Raw genomic sequence first — 21,195 nt, forward strand, 5'->3', positions numbered from 1 at the left:
AACCAATGCTGTGTCAAGGCTTTGTTTCCATGAGATTGTTTGGAATGCTTTCGGCACCCTAGTAATTAAAACTCAGTTTGTGTAGTTAGTGTAGCTGTAAGAATATAATTTATTAGATTGTCCTTTGTATTTCCTTCTCTCATGATTCCATATTTGGATCCATATTAACTGTTGCCCTAGCAACTGCTATTCCTGGGTTCTAAATTGCACGCCAAACCGTCAGACAGAAGATGCACAACACTGCCAGGGTAAACAAAATATTCTTAATAATGTGATGCAACCAAATGCAATTTGATGCAAATACAAGTTGATCTGAAACCAACCAAGCTGTGTACAGAGCTCTCAAGTTTTATGAAATGTTTGGAGTTAGAGGGGGGTCTTGGCCAGAGAAGACCACATTTGGTGGCCCCTGGTACATTTAAATGCCACTATTCCATCATATACACTGATCTAAATGATTGCATGTAATGAGTTTGCCTCCCCGAGTCTAAATGTGGTGAATTACTGTAGAGGAGAACTTGGCTTCTTGTTCTATTCCTGACTGATCAGAACTTTTGTAATAAGAATCCTTACACAGTATTTATGTTTTACTATGTTGCTCATAATTGAACAGCATTAGAAATTATAACACTTGGTAAATCTGATAAATTACAGACAAAGTCATCCAAATAAAATATATTGTTTTATGTAGGCTAAAATCAAATACAAAAGTATCAAAAATACGCAAACAGAGCAACAGTAGTAGTAGCTGGCAGTGCCATGAATGGCCATTAACTTTTAAAAGTACACTGTGGCTGCGCCACTTAATGCTTTCTTCTGTCCTGTCCACTGACCACACCAGGTGTGAGAGCAGCCTGATAGTGGTTCGTGACTGTGCCACTGAGATCCGCTCAACAGTGTTCCATTTGTTTTTGTTTTTTTGAATTTTGAAACACAAAAGCAAAGGATATTAACAATCATGTGAGTCACGCTCATAATTCTGCAGCAGCTGTGTGCACACAGCCTATCATTGCAAACATGTAACGGTAGCTAACTGTCTCTTTCTTTAAAAAGCCCAATAATAATTGTAATGGCGTTCATAAACAATGTAAAAAAAAAAAGGAGGGATTGATGAAATGGAGGACGACAGACCAGCAGGTAGGCCTGTAATACAACATACGTTTACAAGGTTTTTAGTTACCTTTGCTGTCACTGCAGAAAAAAATAATAATCAGATTTGTGAAAAAAAGTGACTGCAGGGTAAGTGCCTCACCTATGCATAATCTGGCCTATGAGCTTGTTCTGTAGCCTGTATTACTTATTAAACAGTGAAAATGAACAAATGCATATTAAGTGTCCTAATATCACTCAAAAATTAAAATGATGGGTAGGCTATGATGGGAGTTTTACTACTCTGTCCTTGAAGGGAGAAAGTCTAATGCAACCACTGATAGAGTCGCCTATGTGTAACATACTGTACAAAACCTTGCCAAATAGCGAAACATTTTTAAAATACTGTTGGTTTTGTGGCGTTGTTATTTCAAATCTGATGCCTGCCACTGCGCTATAGAAGCATTGAATTAGGCACGTCAATTATCAATTGCAGTGTGTTTGTGCCTTGCCTTCATCAGTGTGAGAAAAACAAGGTGTGGCGTGTGAATTGAAACAATCTGAAGTCTTACAGTGAATGCGTCACACTTGAGAGCCCTGTGTGTAATATGCTCCAGGGCCTTGTTCCTGTTGATAGCACAGGTCAAATGTAGGCTTTTTTTTAGAGACAAGCTCCATAGTCCTCGACATTACCAATTTATTATTCATTCACTGTATTCAGTGTCTGTAAGAGCGCATGAGGACATTCAACCTTGAATGTTCTGTGCCAGGTGCTATTGCAAAGAGCACTTGAAATTGAATTTCAATAGATTTTCATTGGCATTCACTCGGCTTGCATGTCATTGGGTACAGCACCGCAGACCAACCCATAAACTAGGAGCTCAGCACCTGCCTACAACTGTGGCATTCACATTTCCTTGGTCTTTTTCCTTTCACAATTCCATCAATACTTGCTGCCTCCAGCTATTCAAAAGCTTTACGGATAAATGAAGCAGACAGACAATTGCCGAGCACCTATAAAAGTTGATGTGTCCTTCACTAAATGAATGAAAGCTAATTAAACCCTGTGACTACAGAAGGTAAGGAGAAAATGGGAGGTAGAGGGAAGGGCAGAAAGCAGGGCAGGTAAGGCTAAGAACTGAATTAGAGACAAAGACAGAGTCACACCTGAAGCTGTATTGTAGAGCTAGACAGAAAAAAGGAGATGAGACAGTTGCAGAGAGGGCGAAAAAGACTGAGATAGTAAAGGGAGGGTATGTGTGTTTGTGTTTGTGTTTGTTTGTGTGTGTGTGTCTGTGTGTGTGTGTATAAGAGACTGGGCCATTGAGATAGCAAGAAAAAAGACATTTAGATGGTCGAGGAACAGAAGAGGAGGGAAAGTAGTTAAAGGTATTAACTGTCGCTGAAGAGACAGAAAGTAAGAGAAAATTTCAGTCTGTCCGCAATTGCAATGGTAACCTTGAGTGGAGGTCTTAGGTGACAGCGTTCCCGCTTTGCGATTGGCCGTCCGTGCTGTGGCTTTGATTTAGAGGCTATTAACTGTAAGACACCATCCATCCCGCCCCCAGTGACAGCAGTTACGTTTGCTTAAACAATATGTTAGGAGGTGAGATGATGAGGAGCACTGCACGAACGCGTGGGGGGAGAGCAACCATCTCCGTCTCTATTACCATGCTCCATTTTCTTGATTGGCCCGTCACATGGACACACGTGATGCGCCAAGCAAGGCTGGCCAAGAGTCAACAGCAGCTTTTATCCCTGAATGGTGTGCTCTGTGTCAATCTTTTTGCCACTCCACGATAAATGGCTAGAAAACTGCGGCTTTTGTGCATTCCTGCATAGCTTCAAAATCAATCTTAGTCATACCTGAGGAGGTTAAGTAACTTTTTTAGGACAAAAAACATCCTTGTTTCGCATAAAGATGGAGGTTTTGTTAGTTCTTATTTTCTTTCTTCCTATCATTGGATCTTCATTAGCTGTCACTAAGGTAGCAGATACTCTTTGTCCAAGCACAGCTAAACATCACAAACAGATCAAGACATAATTTAGTGGAGTTACTTTTGAATGGTCTGGCTCAATGTGCATTGCTCGGGTGCAGCCTAAAATTGAGCACGAGTCTCTCCCCTTCCACTATCTCCACTATCTAATTTGCAATGGCACCGTTGCGGCATCCGGGGCTTAGCACCGCCCAGGACGGTTGTGATTGGAAGACAAACAAGACAGAGTATTTTTCCCCAGTCCCAGAATAGATAAACTGTGGAGCCAGACCTTACTCCAGCGCTCACACAGCGCTGTGAAGATAGCGCTGGCAATGCAGGACTACTCTTTAATAAACACCAGGTCACGCAAGATCAAAACCAGTGAAGGCCAGTTAAGTGGGCACTATTAGAATGGAATTGTTAATTTTCTTAGTCTACACATGGCTGTAAAATAGCAAAAGGTACGTCTTTTTTAAATAGGGAATTTGAGCTCATCCCTCTGTGCTTTCTGCTGTGTTTCATACTGCAGTACACCATGTCCACGGTCTGGGTGTAGGGAGATAACACTGGCATTGCTTCTGGATGTCCCACAAAGACACCCAAATCTGTGCCATTCCACCAGTGGGCTCTCTCTCTCCATCTCTTTCATTCTGTCTTTTTCTCATCTATCCATCCCTTCCCTAACCAGCTCACTTACTCGAGCAGATGGTTTTCAATAAATGGCAGAGGGACAAGGGTTGCCCAAACATTGTTGGATATTCTTCAGTAGCCAGTTCCCTAATAGCTAGATATATAGCAGTCAGACGAGACAAGCTGTCCCTGCTGGCCAAACAGTGTCCCAGTCAGTAAATAATCTATAGTGTTGGCCTTGGTTCCTCATGAGTGGAGAAGGGTATCAGGAGGTTACAGGGTGCCTCTTTTGGTTTTAGGTGAATCCCTGGATCAAATATTGAGCTGGGTGAATATTTATGTGATGGGTTTTATAAATGTTTTGAAATTAGTTTTTAGAAAATGAAACAATATTGGTGAAAATGGTACAGTATACATGTTGCTTTAAGCACAGGTTTTAGTGTCTTAATAATAGTATTTTGATAATACAACTTCAGGGAGCCAAAGGTATATATATATATTATACACACAGCTTTACAGTCTTTTTTTTCAATTACTTAAGCACTATTTTGAAGGCAGGGATTGTTTTTTAAAAACACTACACACAATTAGCACAATCACACACCCAATGGGCAGAATACCTCAGACCCTTTGCAAAATCAAACACTCTTGCAAAAACTATACATTAATTTACTAAAAACATATTTAGTTACCATACGAAACACACACATTTAATTGGACTTAATTCTGTTTGACCCAGTTACACACTAACCTAAAACACTTCTAGCAATTCTACATCTCACTGATTAGAGTACTGCAATTGAAGTACACATAGAAAGTGCAAATATACAATAAGTTCACCAAACACTACATAAGACCAATGCTGCAGATTGAGGAAAATATAATTTATTTCTCTCCATATACCCAAAGCAATCAACATGGAGAATCAACAACAAAATGTGTTCCATTTCTCATGCTACTACAGTGATGTGCATAACACTGTTAGCTCAGCAAACAACAGACAAACATAGAATACGATATCCAGGTTACAATCACAGAAAAACAACAACAAACAAAAACAAAGCTGAATAAGTACAGAATATACTAGACATTATCTCTTCTCCTAGCTAGATCTGGCCAAAGAATTTCATCGACATCACAGGCGGTATCCTCATTGGCAAGACAACGTGGGAAGAACCGTCTTGAATGTTGAATCCATCCTTATACAGCTGCGGCGTCAACTTGGTCACAGGTGTCCTGTGAGGGGTACCTGAACCTGGAGCCTGTGGAGAAAGACTCTTCGATTGGGTTTAGAAACGAAGAGTGTGGTGGAAGGTGTAGTACTGTAAACTGTCGATGGTGTTGAAACCAGTTCTGGACAAGTGCAGAGCGGTGGAATGACACATTGTCCCAGTTGTCACTGCATTGCATCTGGTGGATTTGGTTAACTTCTGTGAAGATGTTGTGCAATCGGTCCAAAAATGCGAGAATGTGATGTGTGTGGTAAGGGCCCATACTGGCATGACGGAGGAGGACCCCATCCTGTGTAATGGCAGCACAAAAGGTGATGTTACCCCCACGTTGCCCTGGGACATTGATTATAGCCCTGTGGCCAATTATATTTCTGCCTCTCCTTCTTGCTTTTGTAAGGTTGAACCCTGCCTCATCTATGTATTCATGCAGGATTTCTTCAGCATCCATCTGTGCAACTCTCTGAAATACAGTAAAAGAAAAGATTGTGTAGTTCGGGATGGATCTAGTATACAGTAAATGAAGTGGTAGAGTGAACAATTCATACCTCCACATACTCATGCCGCAGCCTCTTGACGCTCTCTGAATTCCGCTCAAAAGGCACTTGATAAATATGTTTCATTTGAACCTGATGTTTTTTCAGTATGTGTGCCAGAGTTGACAGAGAGACCTGGTGGACATTATTGAAAATGGAATGGTCACCGATAATGTTGGCTTAGATTTCTCTGAGCCCGATAGCATTAGACCAAACCATGTCTATTATCTCTCTCTCTTGTTCTTGCGGGAATATGGGACCCCTTCCTCCTTGTTGTTCTCAACCCTCTATCCTTTGAAGAAAATAATACATGTAACATACTGTAAAATGTCACAGGAAGGGGTATCAAAAGTGCTGATATGGTGCATACAAATGGCATCTGATTACTGTAACTGTAGACAGAATTTCTTCTACCTGTTTCATTGTGGAGATGTCCTTATGACAGATGCCACCGTACATCTGCTAAGATTAGGCTGAACTCTTACTCTAGCCTCCCTCAGCATCTATTCCTGGTTAACAACATGGTCCACTAGTGTTGCACAGATTTAATTTGATACATTTGGTCCTCTTTCTCTTTGAGCACATTCTCCGGCTTCAGGTCTTCCTCTCCCTCTTCCTCCACCTCCACCTCGGCCTCTACCTCTGGCTAGGCATCCAACTCTTCCTCTTTCTCTACCTCCATCTCCTCCTCTGTAGATTTCCCCTGTCACTCGCATTCTTCTTCTTCTGACTTCTTCCATTATATATTTATATAAATTATAGAGAACTTTTAGTTATTATTTTATTTTAGTCTTCAACTTCTTCATTGGTTTATATCTTGTTATTTTTATTGGTCAACTGGTATTATTTAAAAAAAAATGTGTTTACTAATTTAATGGTTTTAATTTACATGTCTTATAATTACTATGGTCAGTTTCTGATCTTAATTGGTTTTCCTACTTCTTAATGGTTTTAACTCACATATATTATTTGCGTCTGTTTTGGTTTGTGTTTGCTCACGTTTAATTCTTCCACCTGGAATAAAATAATCTTTATAAATAAAGTTTTGCTTGCTTGCTTGAAATGTATCAGATTCTTTTCTGTGCAATTACCAAAAATAGACCAACAGATACACTTTCACCAATTTAGCAAATTGGACAATCACGCCTTAATAAACAGCCTCAAAACACCCAAACCAAATATACAAAACGTTACTGACAATTTGAGCAGGAACAGGAGCAAATTAAGATGACTGAGTGGCAATAATGCCACGAGGAAACAACAAGAGTAAAATATGTGCAGGCTGAGAGCTCAGCCATTGTCTAAATACCAGACACTTACACTGTGATCAATCACTGTAAACACTTAACCTGCTACATGACGTAGAACAATGAATATCAAACAGGGAAAAGGTGTGTGTGCGTGTGTGTGTGTTAGTAGAATTGCAAGAAATTGTGGGAAAGTGGGTTGTTGTTTGTTAATGTGTGCACACATCCCTACTTATTCAACCCATGACAGCCTGATCATTTCCACGTTTCAAGTTTCATCCAAACTGAAAAAACAGATCTATCAATGCAAACATCTACCAGCCCATGAATGACTGCATCAAGTGCTTTGTGGGTGTGTGTCCATATGACACATTAAACACGCACTTAGCACATTTCGATCTGGCATGCCTTAAATGAAGCCTGGTGCACCTCATGAACCAAACTGCCTTGTTTACGTATGACAGCGTGAATGGGGTTTTACTCTCCATCACGGCTCTCAATAAACGGAGAAAGATTTTTCACCAAGCATAAATTGATGGAGCATCATCATCCATCACTTGTCAATCTGTGACCAAGTGCAGCCGGTAGGCCAGAGGTCCAAAGAATGACTAACATACAGAATGAGTGGCTATCAAAACTTACACACAAAATCAGGGCTCTAAACATGTCTGCCACTGCATAATATTACTTTAAACTTGGGAATATTCATACATATCTTGCAGTGCATTGTACTTTTTATTCTATCTAATAATAATTTTTTTGCTTATTTATACGTTTTTTACCATTTCGTTTTGCTTGTAATAAATCCTACAGTATCCTGTGTATCTTTTTACATTGTCTTTATTTCGCCTTGTGTTCTTAACGCCTTTATGTAAAATCACTTGAAATTGCCTTGTTGTTAAAAAGGTGCTACAGAAATTGTCGAGACAAATCACATTTAGTTCAAAAATACATTTCTTGCCATGCAGTTTTGTATCTTTTGTTATTGTAGCATTTTCTCATGACCCACAACACCTTAATCATGACATAAAGTATGTACAGCAGATATGGATTACATTTGAAATTAAGAAAAATCTACCTGAATACACACTGAATGAATTAAGTGTGATCCCAAGTGGAAAAGGAGTAGATAGGAGATTCTTCCATGTGGCATTTGAAGGATATTGGTTAAGCAGCGCTCAGATACTGTTGTTTACACTGGAGGGGACTGTCTGGAGGATGGTGGGATTGTCTGTTTTGGGTGACATTTCAGTGGGGTCACAGAGGTGATGTGTGTATAAAGACACACAGCCAGCCAGAATGTGTATATGTTTGCAAGTGTATATGTGTGTGTGTGTGGGGGGGGCTTGAGGCTCATGCTGGCAGTGATTGGGTTTTGGAGCAAGCCGTGCTCTTCAGTCAGTTCCAATTAGCCTGCTGCCACCTTGTGACATTCAAAGACAAGAGCGGCAACCGGATTGGTCTATGTTTGCACACGATATTCTTACACAAACACACACAGCCATAGCTTATAGGCGATAAAACCACACTCTGTGTGTAAGCAGGCTAGACTTAATCAATTATCTTTGGCTGTTTCTATTCATCCAAAGCAAACAATGAACTGATACTACTAAAAAGAATTACCTTTAAAGCCAACGCCTGATATAACTTTGTAAACTCTGTCATAAAACTCTATAGATGTCCAAAAACTGCTACAAGCACTTCAAAGCATAAAGGCATGCACACACACGCGCACACACACACGCGCACGCGCACACACACACACACACACACACACACACACACACACACACACACACACACACACACAGACACACACACACACACACACACAGGTTCCTGAATCATGATGAACATGGGCACTGTAATTCATATTGTTTATAGTTTGTATATCAATCTCCCCAACAAATGCACAATTTACTCCAGTTTGAGTAATATCTGCATAAAACTTATGTTTTAGGAGATTACTGATCCTTTTATTAAATGAAAATGAAATATATGTGATCAGTTTTTAAAAACCATAATAATAAACTAATAAGCTTTGAGCTGAATGTGACAGACAGTCCAGGATGTCCAGAGATTTTGAGTGGCAGAATGAATATGTTGGTATTTTTTACAGGAATTGTTGGAAATTAGAAAAATACAGCATGTAACCAGTCTGTATATGTACGTTTTTGATTATTTTTGAAAACCAAACACACAACTCAATTGCATTGTTGTAGAAGCAGAAAAACCTCAAAACCTGGACAAATGAAACCCAAACAATATAGATGGCAAGATACTAGAACATTTTTATTTATAATTTGGGGGAACTGGCCCTTTAATGTTTAAATAATGTGCACTGTCCCTGATAAAATGAGTTAGAAAAATAACACTATCTACGGTTTACATTCAAATAAAATCCTGTTACATACTTTGTCTCTTTCCTTGATTTGAAAGGATACAATTTTGTATTTCACATTCCCCATAGCGGTGCAACACAAAACACCCAAGCAGCCCTTTGTTTGGAGCAATCCTTACAGAGACTTTTTAAAGTGGGGCATTTCAAAACCAGACAACAATGGGAAATGTCTCTCTGTCTGCAGTTATCTACAATGCTGATGAATAATGGTATTATCTCAACACGTTGAACTATACTGATTGTTCAATTGAAAGACAATCACACAGTCTGTCACTTCTCCATTGCTTGCCCCTCTGTCTCATTATGTCCTAAACACACACGTGCATGTAGCTAAACAGGCCTTCAGCCTGACTGCACCAGGAGGATAGGATGGAGAAATAACTGGGCTTTTTTTATGTTCAGAACTCAGCGCTCAAACACACACATACACAGACATAGCACCTGCACATGCACACACACAGACTTACACAAAGGCAGGGCTAGTATCCCCCTGAGTTTTCCCTACTGCTGCTACTATGAAAAATTTACACAGAAATGATCTCATCGGCTATTTTGAGCCCATCTCTGACCTAGGACTGTTTTAAAGAGCTAGTATCTGTCTCTGCTCTTTGTGAGGTTTGTCTTTACATTTGACAAGACCCAAAAAACGCTGTGTGTGTGTGTTTGTACATAAAACCCAACGTTTTTTGGGTCCTCTATCTGCTTTATGATCTCTATGCTGCTACAGACTCAAACTCATCTTGCAGGCCCCACTGTATTGAAAGTCATCTAAAAAGCAGCCAATAGCTCATCTTGCTGTACATCTTGCAGCCACAAAATAGTGTATCTATTATATGAATCAATATTTTTGCAAGGTAGTTCTTTCATTTTTATTTTTTAGAAAAGGACAAACACACATACACAATAATATAGTAAGTATGTTACAGAGACAAACATAAAATCAATTGCTTTTAGAACTCCAACAAATTGAGTCAATTTCAGGTTTCTGTGTGCAGCATCTGATGCAAACACTCACCCCAAACACTGCCATCCAATTTCAAAGCCAGAGTCAGGCTGCTCCTAAGATAAATAGTGTGGGTCTGAAATGTTGATGTTGGAGGCAAAGGATTGTCTGCTTGTACTTAGTAACAATGTTAATGTGTGAGAGGAAGAAACATCTAGCCTTAACTCAAGACCAAATAAGAGTCTAATAGTTGTCATCCAACACAGTTTGATAACTGTCTAATATTCACTCTCCTTTAGGCTCTACATCCATATCCATCAGCTCCTGAGGGAAATATCAGGCTCTTTAGCAGCTAGATGCTCCAGTTAGTTGCTACATTTAACAGTAGCAGTGTACAGTTGGTTATCAGAGGTTTTTAATTGAAAACGATAACAAGAACAGGTTGATGAAAGTGGTGAAAGTGAACTTAAGCGATGTGCTGAAAGACAATAAAACACTGCACTGAGCTAGATCTGAGGGGAACTGCAGGATGGGATGATGATTGCCCGCTTTTAACACTACAAGCAACCCCTTTCACATTACACATTGGATCCATTGTTAATATAATATATTGATTATTGCAGCTTTAAAGTAAAAACAGCAATCGTTTGCATTACAATTACAATACCGGCATTCAAAAGTATTAAAAGCTAAATGTACCTTAGTATAAAAAGTACTCATGCAGTATGGCCCACTTATGAGTGTATGTAATTATATGTATTTTCTGATACATGATCATTACACATTTACTAACATACAGTAGATAGAAAATTGCTCCCAAAGGCTGTGCCATCGGTGTGCAAATGTGCGAGTGAATCATTAGATTAGATCCTGATGAGCGGATTTGCACATTGCATAGTAGCCTCTGCCACCAGTGTGTAAATAGGTGCGCGACTAGAAAGGTGCTATTTCAAGTGAAAGTCCATTTACCAGCATAAGCAGTATTTTCAAGTTGTTTGCAAATGTTACATATTATATATACTGTTGGCAAAGCAGCACATTTTCGAACAGATTTTTTATATGTAAAATCTTGATCTGTAAAGTAATTAGTAGCGCGCTCGAATAAATTCAGAAAAAAACACCTGAACAACATCTAGAATGCAGTGGAGTATACTGTGTACAGCAAGTTTAAATTAGCATAAAATAAGTGCCTCAGAGTTGTAACTTAACAACATACTTGAGTAAATGTTAATTACTTTCCACCACTGTCTGAATAATGTTTTCAAAGAGATTATGATATAACACTGTTATGGTAAATGAGGCCAGCCTTTGCCATTTGATCAAAACCTACAACCAACAACATAATTTCCCATTCATTTAACACAGATAATATCTTCAATTATGCAGATTCCCTGAGACGTCCTCATTTTTGTAAATTCATGCGAGATCTGCAGAAGCTCGGAACAACTTCTCTTCATTTAGCGTCCTTTTACAGTAACAAACAGCTCTGTGGCTTGATCGTCACTTAAGCCTCATCTTGATGAAGGTGAAAGACAATATAATTGCAGGGGGTGTGTGGATTGTAGATTAAAAAAATAGGCCAAGGCATGCAGTCACAAACAGATGCTCTTAAAAATGCACACATAATGCAGAAGGCAGATCAAGAAGGCTGTATGTTGACACGGCAGCTGGTAAGGTCATATGCAGAAAAATCTGAATAACTTTGATGCCATATTTGCTCATTAATACCAGAGATGCACAGGGGTAGCAGTTATGACATGATGTTTACTACATGTTGAATGCAGGATAGCATTAGAGATGATAAACTCATAATTTATCTTAACGATGCATCTGGTATAATTTACTCATGATGTGAGAAGAGAAATTCCGAGAAAGCACGTTCAATTTAGTGTCTGAACGTTTGAAACCTGAGCAGGTTTTCCATAGCTTCACCATTAACATGAAACGACCTACTCAATGGGGTATAGAGCACGCTTTACAATCGTATAGTGTGGGACATTCAAAAAGAAATCAAGTAAAACAATGCTTGTTTTTATAAGAACGTCATACTTTAAAGTGCAACATGGTTTGGAAATATCTGAGACTTAATGTGCAATCAGTGATGAGTGATGACTCATCATCAGTAATGATAGATGGCTGTTGATAGATGAATATAATCCCCCCCACCCCCTACGCACATTGACACAAAATTCAGGCAAACGTACAGACCGTGAGCAAGTTTTTATATCACAAATTGATCAACTGACTAAGAAGACAAACATTAGTCTCTCAAAAAGCATTATGACAAGCAGCTATTGTATTTTGTTGACACAAATAATGAGGGGATTACAGCCTCCCATCACACAAGGATTATGTGATAAAAGCATGAATTCAACTAAGTGATTTCGTGGGCATTGAGCAAATGTCCACATTGTCTTGCAATTCACTTTCAATGTATTTCCATATTTTTAATATGTATTATTTCCGTTTAAAATGTAATCAAACTAAAAAAAGCAGCCCGTTTCTAGAAACACGACACTCAAGTGTCATATTTTATAATGTTTTTTCAGGCATCAGTCAGCAGAGAGTAATGTGACACGTTGATTAAAATCAAAACCCAAAAATGAGTTCAGGATGGATGTATATTCACTCCCCTTACACCCACACTTTTGCACCCTGTTTGTTTTATTTGAATTTCTTTTGGGTTGGACACATGTCTGCTACTGTAATGACAAAGACATGTGTGTTATCTTTGAGCTCATTTAACAAAATTGAATCAAACCAGGCTGAAACTAGAGCGCCATGACAACAGTAAATTCCTAAGTGTAAAATGAACTGATTTAAAACTACCATGTCATCCAAAAAAGCAAAGAACAGGTTACTCTCATGACCCCTTTGAAGCAGCCCAGTCACAATCTCAGAAAACAACCACATATTTACTGTTAGAGGACAAATCATCTTTAGCTATTTAGAGACATGCCCTACCTTCGCAGTAGGCATTATCGTCTCGCAGTGGACGGAAGCCATCCTTACAAACACAGCAGTCTCCTGCCTCCAGGTTCACACAGTCGGAGTGCTCCACGCAGCTGTGTCCCTCTGAGCAGAAGTCATGACCTGCAGGAGGCCCAGAGAGGAAAAGGTTGAGACCCAGTGGAGAGGAGAGGAGTGATTTGAAACCCACAAGGCCGGTGGAAAGGTTATGTCAGAGTATCACAACCCTTACGCTGAGCATCCATACAGTGGGTTCTTCCCAGGCATATTCAAACAATATGACACTAATACCCTATATTTTCTTCTGTTACCTTCTGACTGCACAATCTTGAGGGAAAAAAACTACAATACTTTAACAGATACCAGAGATAAATTTGATCTGAGGTAAAGAACAAATAATAACATGAACACGTTTAGCCAATTTCCGAAAAATATTTGTAAAGGCAAATTAACAACTTAAAGTAATCATGTTCCACCATACCTCTGCAGACTTTGCAGCATCTGCCATTTAAGGTGATCTGCTCCGACTCTGCACAGTTGAGTTTTGGACAAGGCTCGCTGGGGACCACTCGATGCATGGTCCGGTCCTGTGATGGGCAGAGAAACAAGCTTCATAAGTTCCTTCTTAGGTCTACTCTGCCCCCCCCCCCCCCCCCTTCTTTGCCAAGGGGCTGGAGGTAATTATGAAGGTAATTATTCATCCAACGTGTTTCCTCTTTCACTCTCCCACTCTCTCTCCCCCCTGTGTGTTCATTACAAACCAATTACTCATTGGTCAATAGCAGATTTTTCCCAAACTACTTCTGGAAGGAAATAAAAGCTGCCTTCTCCTCTCCTCCTGTTATCCTCAATGTTTTATATCATGATTCATGAGGCATCTTTATTATACAAACAGTGAATCAATCTTTTTGGATTATGCCTGCATGTGTGTTTAGTTAGAGTATAAAACCTGATTAGAGGGTTCCTTTTCCCAGCATGCCTTTGGCAGGTCTCTCTAACAGTGATGGGAATAACGGCGGTATAAATAATGCTGTTATAAATAACGATGTTACTAACTCTTCACATTTTAATAACGCCGTTACCATTACTGCCGGAAAATGCGGCAAGGTATTATAATTGAAGCATTTTTTTTTTCTCCATCAGATCAACTTGATCTCTGAGCAGAGAGGCATGCTTTTTTCCTTCCTTGGTTAGTGGGAGGTGCACGAGACAAGCGCATAAATGCCGACGATTGGCTGAGGTTGAGTAAAATGTCATGGTAAGCCAATCAGAGGTAGAGTTGGCCGGGTGTTTCAAAAGAACGCATAGTTGGAGTCACAACCCAACAAACAACACAAGTGAGTCAGTCAATGAGAGACAGGTGTGGCGTTATGAAATTAAGGAGAGGGGGAATTTTTCCTGCTGAAGATGTCCCACCGTGGTCAGGAAACACAGGGGAAACACTTTGTTATTCTCACTATGACTCTAGACTGGCTACTTGCGTCGAGGCTAATCGCTGTAGCTCTCTCAGGTATTAACGTCAGGCCACTAATGTTATTTGCTCTACAAAGAGTGTATAGCTTTGTTATTTATTTTTGTTTTAGTCCTTAGCAAAAAAATTATTTTGGCCTGTTGAGGGGCAATAAATATCAAAAGTTCCAAAACATCTCATGTGATATTTGTATCAATCCACTAGACATAACATCTACGTACATGGCATTTGATTGGAGGCTAGTCTCACTTTGTCCCACAGCAACATTAAAATAGTTTAGATGCGTGTACATTGTTTCTGTTAGTAATGTATTGTATTAAGTGTCCATTTCATTATACTATTCAGATTTACCATGAATAATTGAACATGCACATGTATTTTAAGTTCCATTAAAGAAGGGCAGCATATAAAAATGTACTTGAAAGTATCGCATTAGTTACTTTCTAAAGTAACTAGCTCATTTGTAATTTGTAACCGAGTATCTAATTTAGTTACTTTTTCGAAGAAGTAATTAATAACTGTAACTTGTTACTTTTTAAAAGTAACTTACCCAACACTGCTCTCTAATGAAAGAGAATCATCCTTGCCCCTCTGACTGGTGCTAGTTTAGAGTTATTAAAGCTAGACACAGTTGGAAAAAGACAAAAAGCTCTTTCTATCTACATGTTTAGAGTGCACACATGCTTTACTTAAGGATCATCCTAAGCAGTCTGTCAACAGATCCATGAATTGTCGTAACCTTGACCTTGACTCATACAGAGTATGCTTATGCAAAATTCTGGAACAAATAACATAGTCCCCAAAAAACTTTCTAAACAGGCTGTACCGTCTACTTCTTGCTACCCAATACCCAAAAACTTACACCCCCCCGCAGCCAGCAGGCACACAGAAGATCAGAGACGTGACAAGCAGCTGTCAGGGGAAGCCTGCAGGAGTCTGCAGCAGTGGGCTGACTGACAGCACTCCCCATCCCCATTTCTTTGATCTGCCTGGGACTGCCAGTCAGTTAACTGGGAGTACAGATGGGCCAGGTGTGGCAAAGCAAGCCAGACAGCTGTCTGAAGCTGCAGATTCTAACGGGGCTTTGTAGAATCTATGGAGGAGCTGGTTGATACGATAGAGTTGGGTGATTAAAAACTTCAAATCACTTTTCTGTGATTGATTGGGCCTGCCTGGCATAATGTCATCAAGTGAATTACTCCCAAAAGTAAGCGACCCACCCATCTGGTGCGTCGGGCAGACAAAAGCAAATTACTCTGAATAATTGGGAAATGAATATCATTTGGGACCACTGTGGTATCTGATCATTGGTACTGAAGAATGGCTGAGGTATCCTATGATTGACAGGTGCACTGCTCTGTCCTACAAATGTAAACCTAATTAGAAGGATTTGGCCCATTTCTTTACATCACAAAGAAAACGCTGATAGGCCGGATCAATGAAATGAGGTTTGATTTATCCTCTCGGGTTGGGCCAAGGTAGCTGTGGAATCAGTATTTAGTGAACTGTCATGCACCGTTACATCGAAATTATTAGAATTGAAGTACTTCAGTACTTGTTATATGAGTCTCTTCTTGCAGAGGATTGATAAAATCATTTTGAATACATATGTATATGACAGTGTGTTTTTTTATCTCTAGGTGTATGTGTGTTGACATAACTTACCCTGCATTCAAACAGCAGGCACCTGCCAGAGGAGTCGCGTACAGCCTTCTGATCACCCTCCACCAGCTCCCTTCCACCAAACAGGCAGACAGCTGGTAGGAGATACAGAAGTACCATCAGCATACCCACAAATAAACACACAAACACATCAACAATAAACAGAGTCATCAAATAAGAAATAACTTCATTTGGATAGTTCCTTGCAGAAATGCAGCAGTGCTTTACATCAGGGATCAACCAGTACCGTTTATTTTAAGGCCAGTACTGATAATTAGTAGATAATGAAACCGATGACCAATATTTTATGCACATATAATGCACAGTAAAAGATAGTCGGATAGTGTAGGAGGCGGGACATAAGGTCAGATTCAGTGGTCACTGAAACTAAAGCAGATTGACAGACACAGAACTGTAGCGGAGTAGCGCACCTTTTATTGAATTACCTTTATCGGGGATTAGGTAAACAAAATGCTGATACAGATAATCTGTAAACTGCCAAAGAAATGGCCCAATAATCCGCCAGGGCCGATAATTGGTCAATCCCTTCTTCACTTGACACAGAATGAGCATAAAAACAGGGATAGAACGCCACAATCAATGCAAAATAAGATGGAAAACAAAGCACACTTTATAAATAATGCTTGTGGAGATTTAAGTTGTTGAGACAAAAACTTAGCAAGTATTTTCTCTGGAGTGCACTCTCTACCAATCTACAAAATGCACATAAAAGCAAATTGCTCCCTTGAATAGACGTTTAATCAATATCATGTTTAACATTATAAGCTGTATTTTTGTTTTGGTTAAATGCACGTGAATGCTGCACATGAATAAACACCTCCAAAGATATTTGCAGAGATGCATATTGCTGAAGGATGTTTAGTGTTATTAATATATTTTATGTGAGTTCAATCTGTTGTTGAATTGATTGTAAATCAATTCTTATTTAAACATTTTCTCAAGCTATTTAGTAAGCAACTTCTCATCGTACAAATTACACACATTTTTATCCTCTCGCCAAATATATTCATATTTAACCCAAATCTACACTTCTACACTTGGATGTGGATATGAACATTGGGTGGAACAATAGGGCTCTTATCTACCAGTCCTGTTTTACATGTATGAGACAATCTGTCCTGGTTATTTACAGCTTCTTTTTTTAAGTCCTCAGGTAAATCCAGTCAAACCAAATCAAGCTTATCAGACCCAATTAAGCAGCTAAGGAAGTGATGAAATAATTAACATGTAGAGAGGGAATGCACTGCTCACTGCGACACAGTGGCTAATCTGTCTCATTCAACTGCAGGGTAGGGAGGGGTGGAAAAATAATCAGATGGGCAGAAAGTCTGTTTGATGGGCAGTTGGGGTCAGACAGATTCAGACTGATATGAGGATGAGAAATGATTGACACCGCAGGGCAGGCCCTATCACAAAGCGCTGTATCATGAAAGCGAAGGACTTCTGAAACAGCCATTTGACGTTCTATTTGACAGACCATAAAAAAAACTCAGAACTTCTCCCTGCAAGGCCTTGTGCTGCCAGATAAGGCTTTAATTTGGAGAGTGAATCATGTCTTTGTAGTGGGGGAACTTGCGGCACTCTTCTCTCCAAAGCAGGAGCATGCGTAATTAGCTGTGTGTTTGTCTACCTCGTTGAGATAAGTGAGCACAGGGGTGTTGAGTTTAAGGGGATTACCAGCTACGTGTTTATATTTGTGTAACACAGCAGCCGATTCGGAGTCATACTTGAAAACACATGTGTTGCAACCACAACCCATGGGTCAGTGGAAATGATGCAGACGCAAGCTGATTAGAATCCAACACTAATGGTTTCTCGCAGATAAAGACTTAAATCTTCTCTCTTATTATTTGCTTTGCAAGGGAAGCAGGAGAGCAGCAGTGTGTGGGAGTGTTTGGTGAGAAAGTTATCATGTGAAGTCAGCTTGCACAAGATGTGGAGTGAGATCTACAAAGAAATATTCTACGTACTCAAAGTACCATTCGTATGGTCTGTAATCTTCAATAGGTCACAAGTGATAGCAGAGGAGCATTCTTATCAATACTTAATAAAGCCAATTAGTTCTTTTGTTTTATACACTGACAGCTAGCTCTTTTCGACTTTTAAAAGCAAAAATCCATCACATTTCTTTAAGTTTCATTTGGGTTAACAACAGAAGAATGATGGGTGAGAAAAGCTAATATCCTCTGAAATCCATTTTTATTGAGAGGGGAATTGAGAGAATATTAGATGCAGAGTGCTGCGGTGAGGAGGCTAATAAGAGTTCATTGCTGAACTCAGAGTCTTGTGGAAAAAAAACAGACCCTGTATGTAGAATATGTGATGAAAGAGAATTATTTATGCAAAAACATATCAGTGCTCAAAGTAAAAAAAAAAAAATTGACATTTAAGAAGACCCTTTTGTCAATGAGAGTGTGCATCATTTTAGGCATTTAACATTCCTGTTGTCTTCACTTTCTCACAGCCTCAACATGTCTGCCATAAATAGGAACTACTTTACATCACATGCAGCGATCCCAGATTTACTGGCTCATGTCTGTGTGACTGGTGGCCATCTGTGTTTTGAAGCCAGCTAGTGAATAATTGATAGGTCCATGTATATGCAAAAAGATGGACTCATCTCAAGAGGCATGTTAGGAGGTAGCTTAGCAACACACAACAGAGCCCTGGTCAATTGTCAGGCAGCCCTTGTGGAGGTGTGATGTGCGCTCTAAATCTGGTTTTGGAGGTTGTTTTGCTGTTGTGTGTGCGGGTTTGTGCGCAATTGTGTCCATGATTGTATGAGTGTAGGTGGGTGACGAGGTTAAGGGTACTCCACTCACGCTGGCACTCCTTGCAGCATGCACCCTTTACGTAGGCAGGCGCCGTGCCCACTGGGCACTGAGGAGGAGGGCAAGGGATGGCCTCACATTGCACCGTGCCGTTCTGGTGAAGAGAGAGAAACACAACACGTTGTTTAAAGATTAACTATAGGCCAACGAATACTGGATCTTTCAGGCTGATATTAATAGATGTTACATCAGTAAGAAAAGAAATACTTCTGCAGCAAAGAGCGTTGTATGGAACCACCCACATTATTTTTTTGGGACAATTTGGTTGCAAGAAACCCAAATTTCAGATATAGAAACTTGTTGAAAGTGGGTCAAATTTGACCCGAGGACAACAGGAGGATTAAAATTAGTAACTACAGAATTGTGAACAGTATATGTACAGTAGTAACCAAGACATTACAATTGAAAAATAAATGCACTAGTGGACACAAAATGTAAAGGGGACACGTTTTCTAAATAAAAAAGCCAAACATAAGTGCTTTTCTTCTTTTCTTGTTTTTCCTCAGCATTTAAATGTAAGCATTATAAATGCTGGTGTGAACAGGCCTCCTACTTATCTTCAATCTGTTCCATTGTGTTAATATGCTGGTAGGGAGGATTCTGGGAGAAATAAAGAGTATACTTAATCTTTAAAACAGTCAAAACACTGTGTTTAAAAAATTTAAAAAGATTAGTTTGGATTTTTTGGGGTTGTATGAGGTAATTATTCATAGTCAGTTTATTACCTACTGTATAGTAGATGGCGACCAGCACACCCCCAGAGTACCGACATGGAAGATAATTAATCGATTTAAACGTATAGCCACCTTAAAAATGGCCCATCTAAAAAATAATTGTATATAAGTTTAAGTATATGGTATATTAAGAATATTTCATCCACTTTTCCTTGCTGTCGGACAGCCCTTTCCAATGGGGAAGTGACGCTATTATATTCTTCAATGCCTAACGTTAACGAATATGAACTATCCCTTTAATGCTATCTCCTTTTCTCCAGGTTGTGCCTTTAATTAACATCGCTTCCACGGATGAAAGCTCTGTGACAGCAACATCTATGAACCTAATCCACATAATTGATAACATCTTAATGCATGACCTTTGGATTTTAAAAGGTCAGAGCTAATTGCCACACATAAGGTAAGGAACATATCCCATCTAATTCCTTAATTGCACCCAAGGAATGGCAACACACCGTTTCTAGCGAATGAAGTGATTTCATTGGATGAGTGGGCAGAACAAATCCCTGATGATAATTATCATCTGTCAAGAGCAATTAGGTGCGGTGCACTGAGAGATGTGTGATTTCCTATTATTTTTGCATCTTGGGTAGGGGTGTGCAAAGGCATCTCATTGGCTGGTTGGAGGAGTTCAGTGGCAGGGAATGAGTTTTAGGTTCCAAAGCTGAGTAGACTGACGGGGGTGAAATCTGTTTGCTGATCTGCCAGCCCCAGATCTCCAATAGCTTATAATTCTTTTTTTGGCAATTATTCACACTTTGTATGCATTGCAAAGTAGACCCTTGAGAGAATAAAGCATTACTAAGCACTGTTGTTGATGTGTCTAATCCTGACTGCTGTGGAGGTTTTCTATACAGTATGCTTTCTCGGGTAACTGGGGCAACCCGTCTCTAATGCAAGGAAATAATGAGAATACAAGCTGTCAACAATGGGGCCCTTGCCCTCTGCACCTCCACTCTACCAAAACACACCCACACACACCCCCACCTTCACACACTTGATGAACAAGGGGAGAAAACAAAAGCCAAGACCTACAATGGGAGCAACAAACGTGTAAATGTGGACACTCGCATACACACAGATGCTCACACAAAACTGATGCATGCACACAGACACAATACAACACACAATGTTGCAGACAAGATAATAAATGCATGTTCTCCCTTTCTCTCAGGCACACATACGCAAATTTGCCCACACATTCACACAAATACATCTATTTATCTTATGACATGCAAACATGCCTTTAAACGTGCATGCAACAGCCACACACTCACATGCAGTATGACATGCATACAATTCCAAATTCAGTGTGTTTTTACACACACACACACACGCACGCACACTCTCACACACACACACACACACACACACACACTTAATTAAAATTTTAAATTGAATACCCCCCCTTGCTTTTTATTACTCTAACACACACATACACATGGACACACA

At 39.6% G+C, this 21,195-nt stretch overlaps 1 protein-coding gene across 1 annotated transcript in view; it reads right to left on the minus strand.

The window, feature by feature from the left end:
- Positions 1–21,195, minus strand: part of nell2a (neural EGFL like 2a) — an 80,991-nt gene that overhangs the window by 41,714 nt on the left and 18,082 nt on the right. The window contains exons 9-12 of the mRNA XM_034879688.1: positions 19,001–19,103; positions 16,161–16,252; positions 13,506–13,611; positions 13,019–13,147 (exon numbers count right to left, since the gene is read on the minus strand). Of these exons, the coding sequence (XP_034735579.1) occupies positions 13,019–13,147; positions 13,506–13,611; positions 16,161–16,252; positions 19,001–19,103 (430 nt within the window). The remainder of the gene's footprint in view (positions 1–13,018; positions 13,148–13,505; positions 13,612–16,160; positions 16,253–19,000; positions 19,104–21,195) is intronic.

The sequence above is a fragment of the Etheostoma cragini genome, chromosome 8, assembly GCF_013103735.1.
Source record: "Etheostoma cragini isolate CJK2018 chromosome 8, CSU_Ecrag_1.0, whole genome shotgun sequence".
NCBI lineage: Eukaryota > Metazoa > Chordata > Actinopteri > Perciformes > Percidae > Etheostoma > Etheostoma cragini.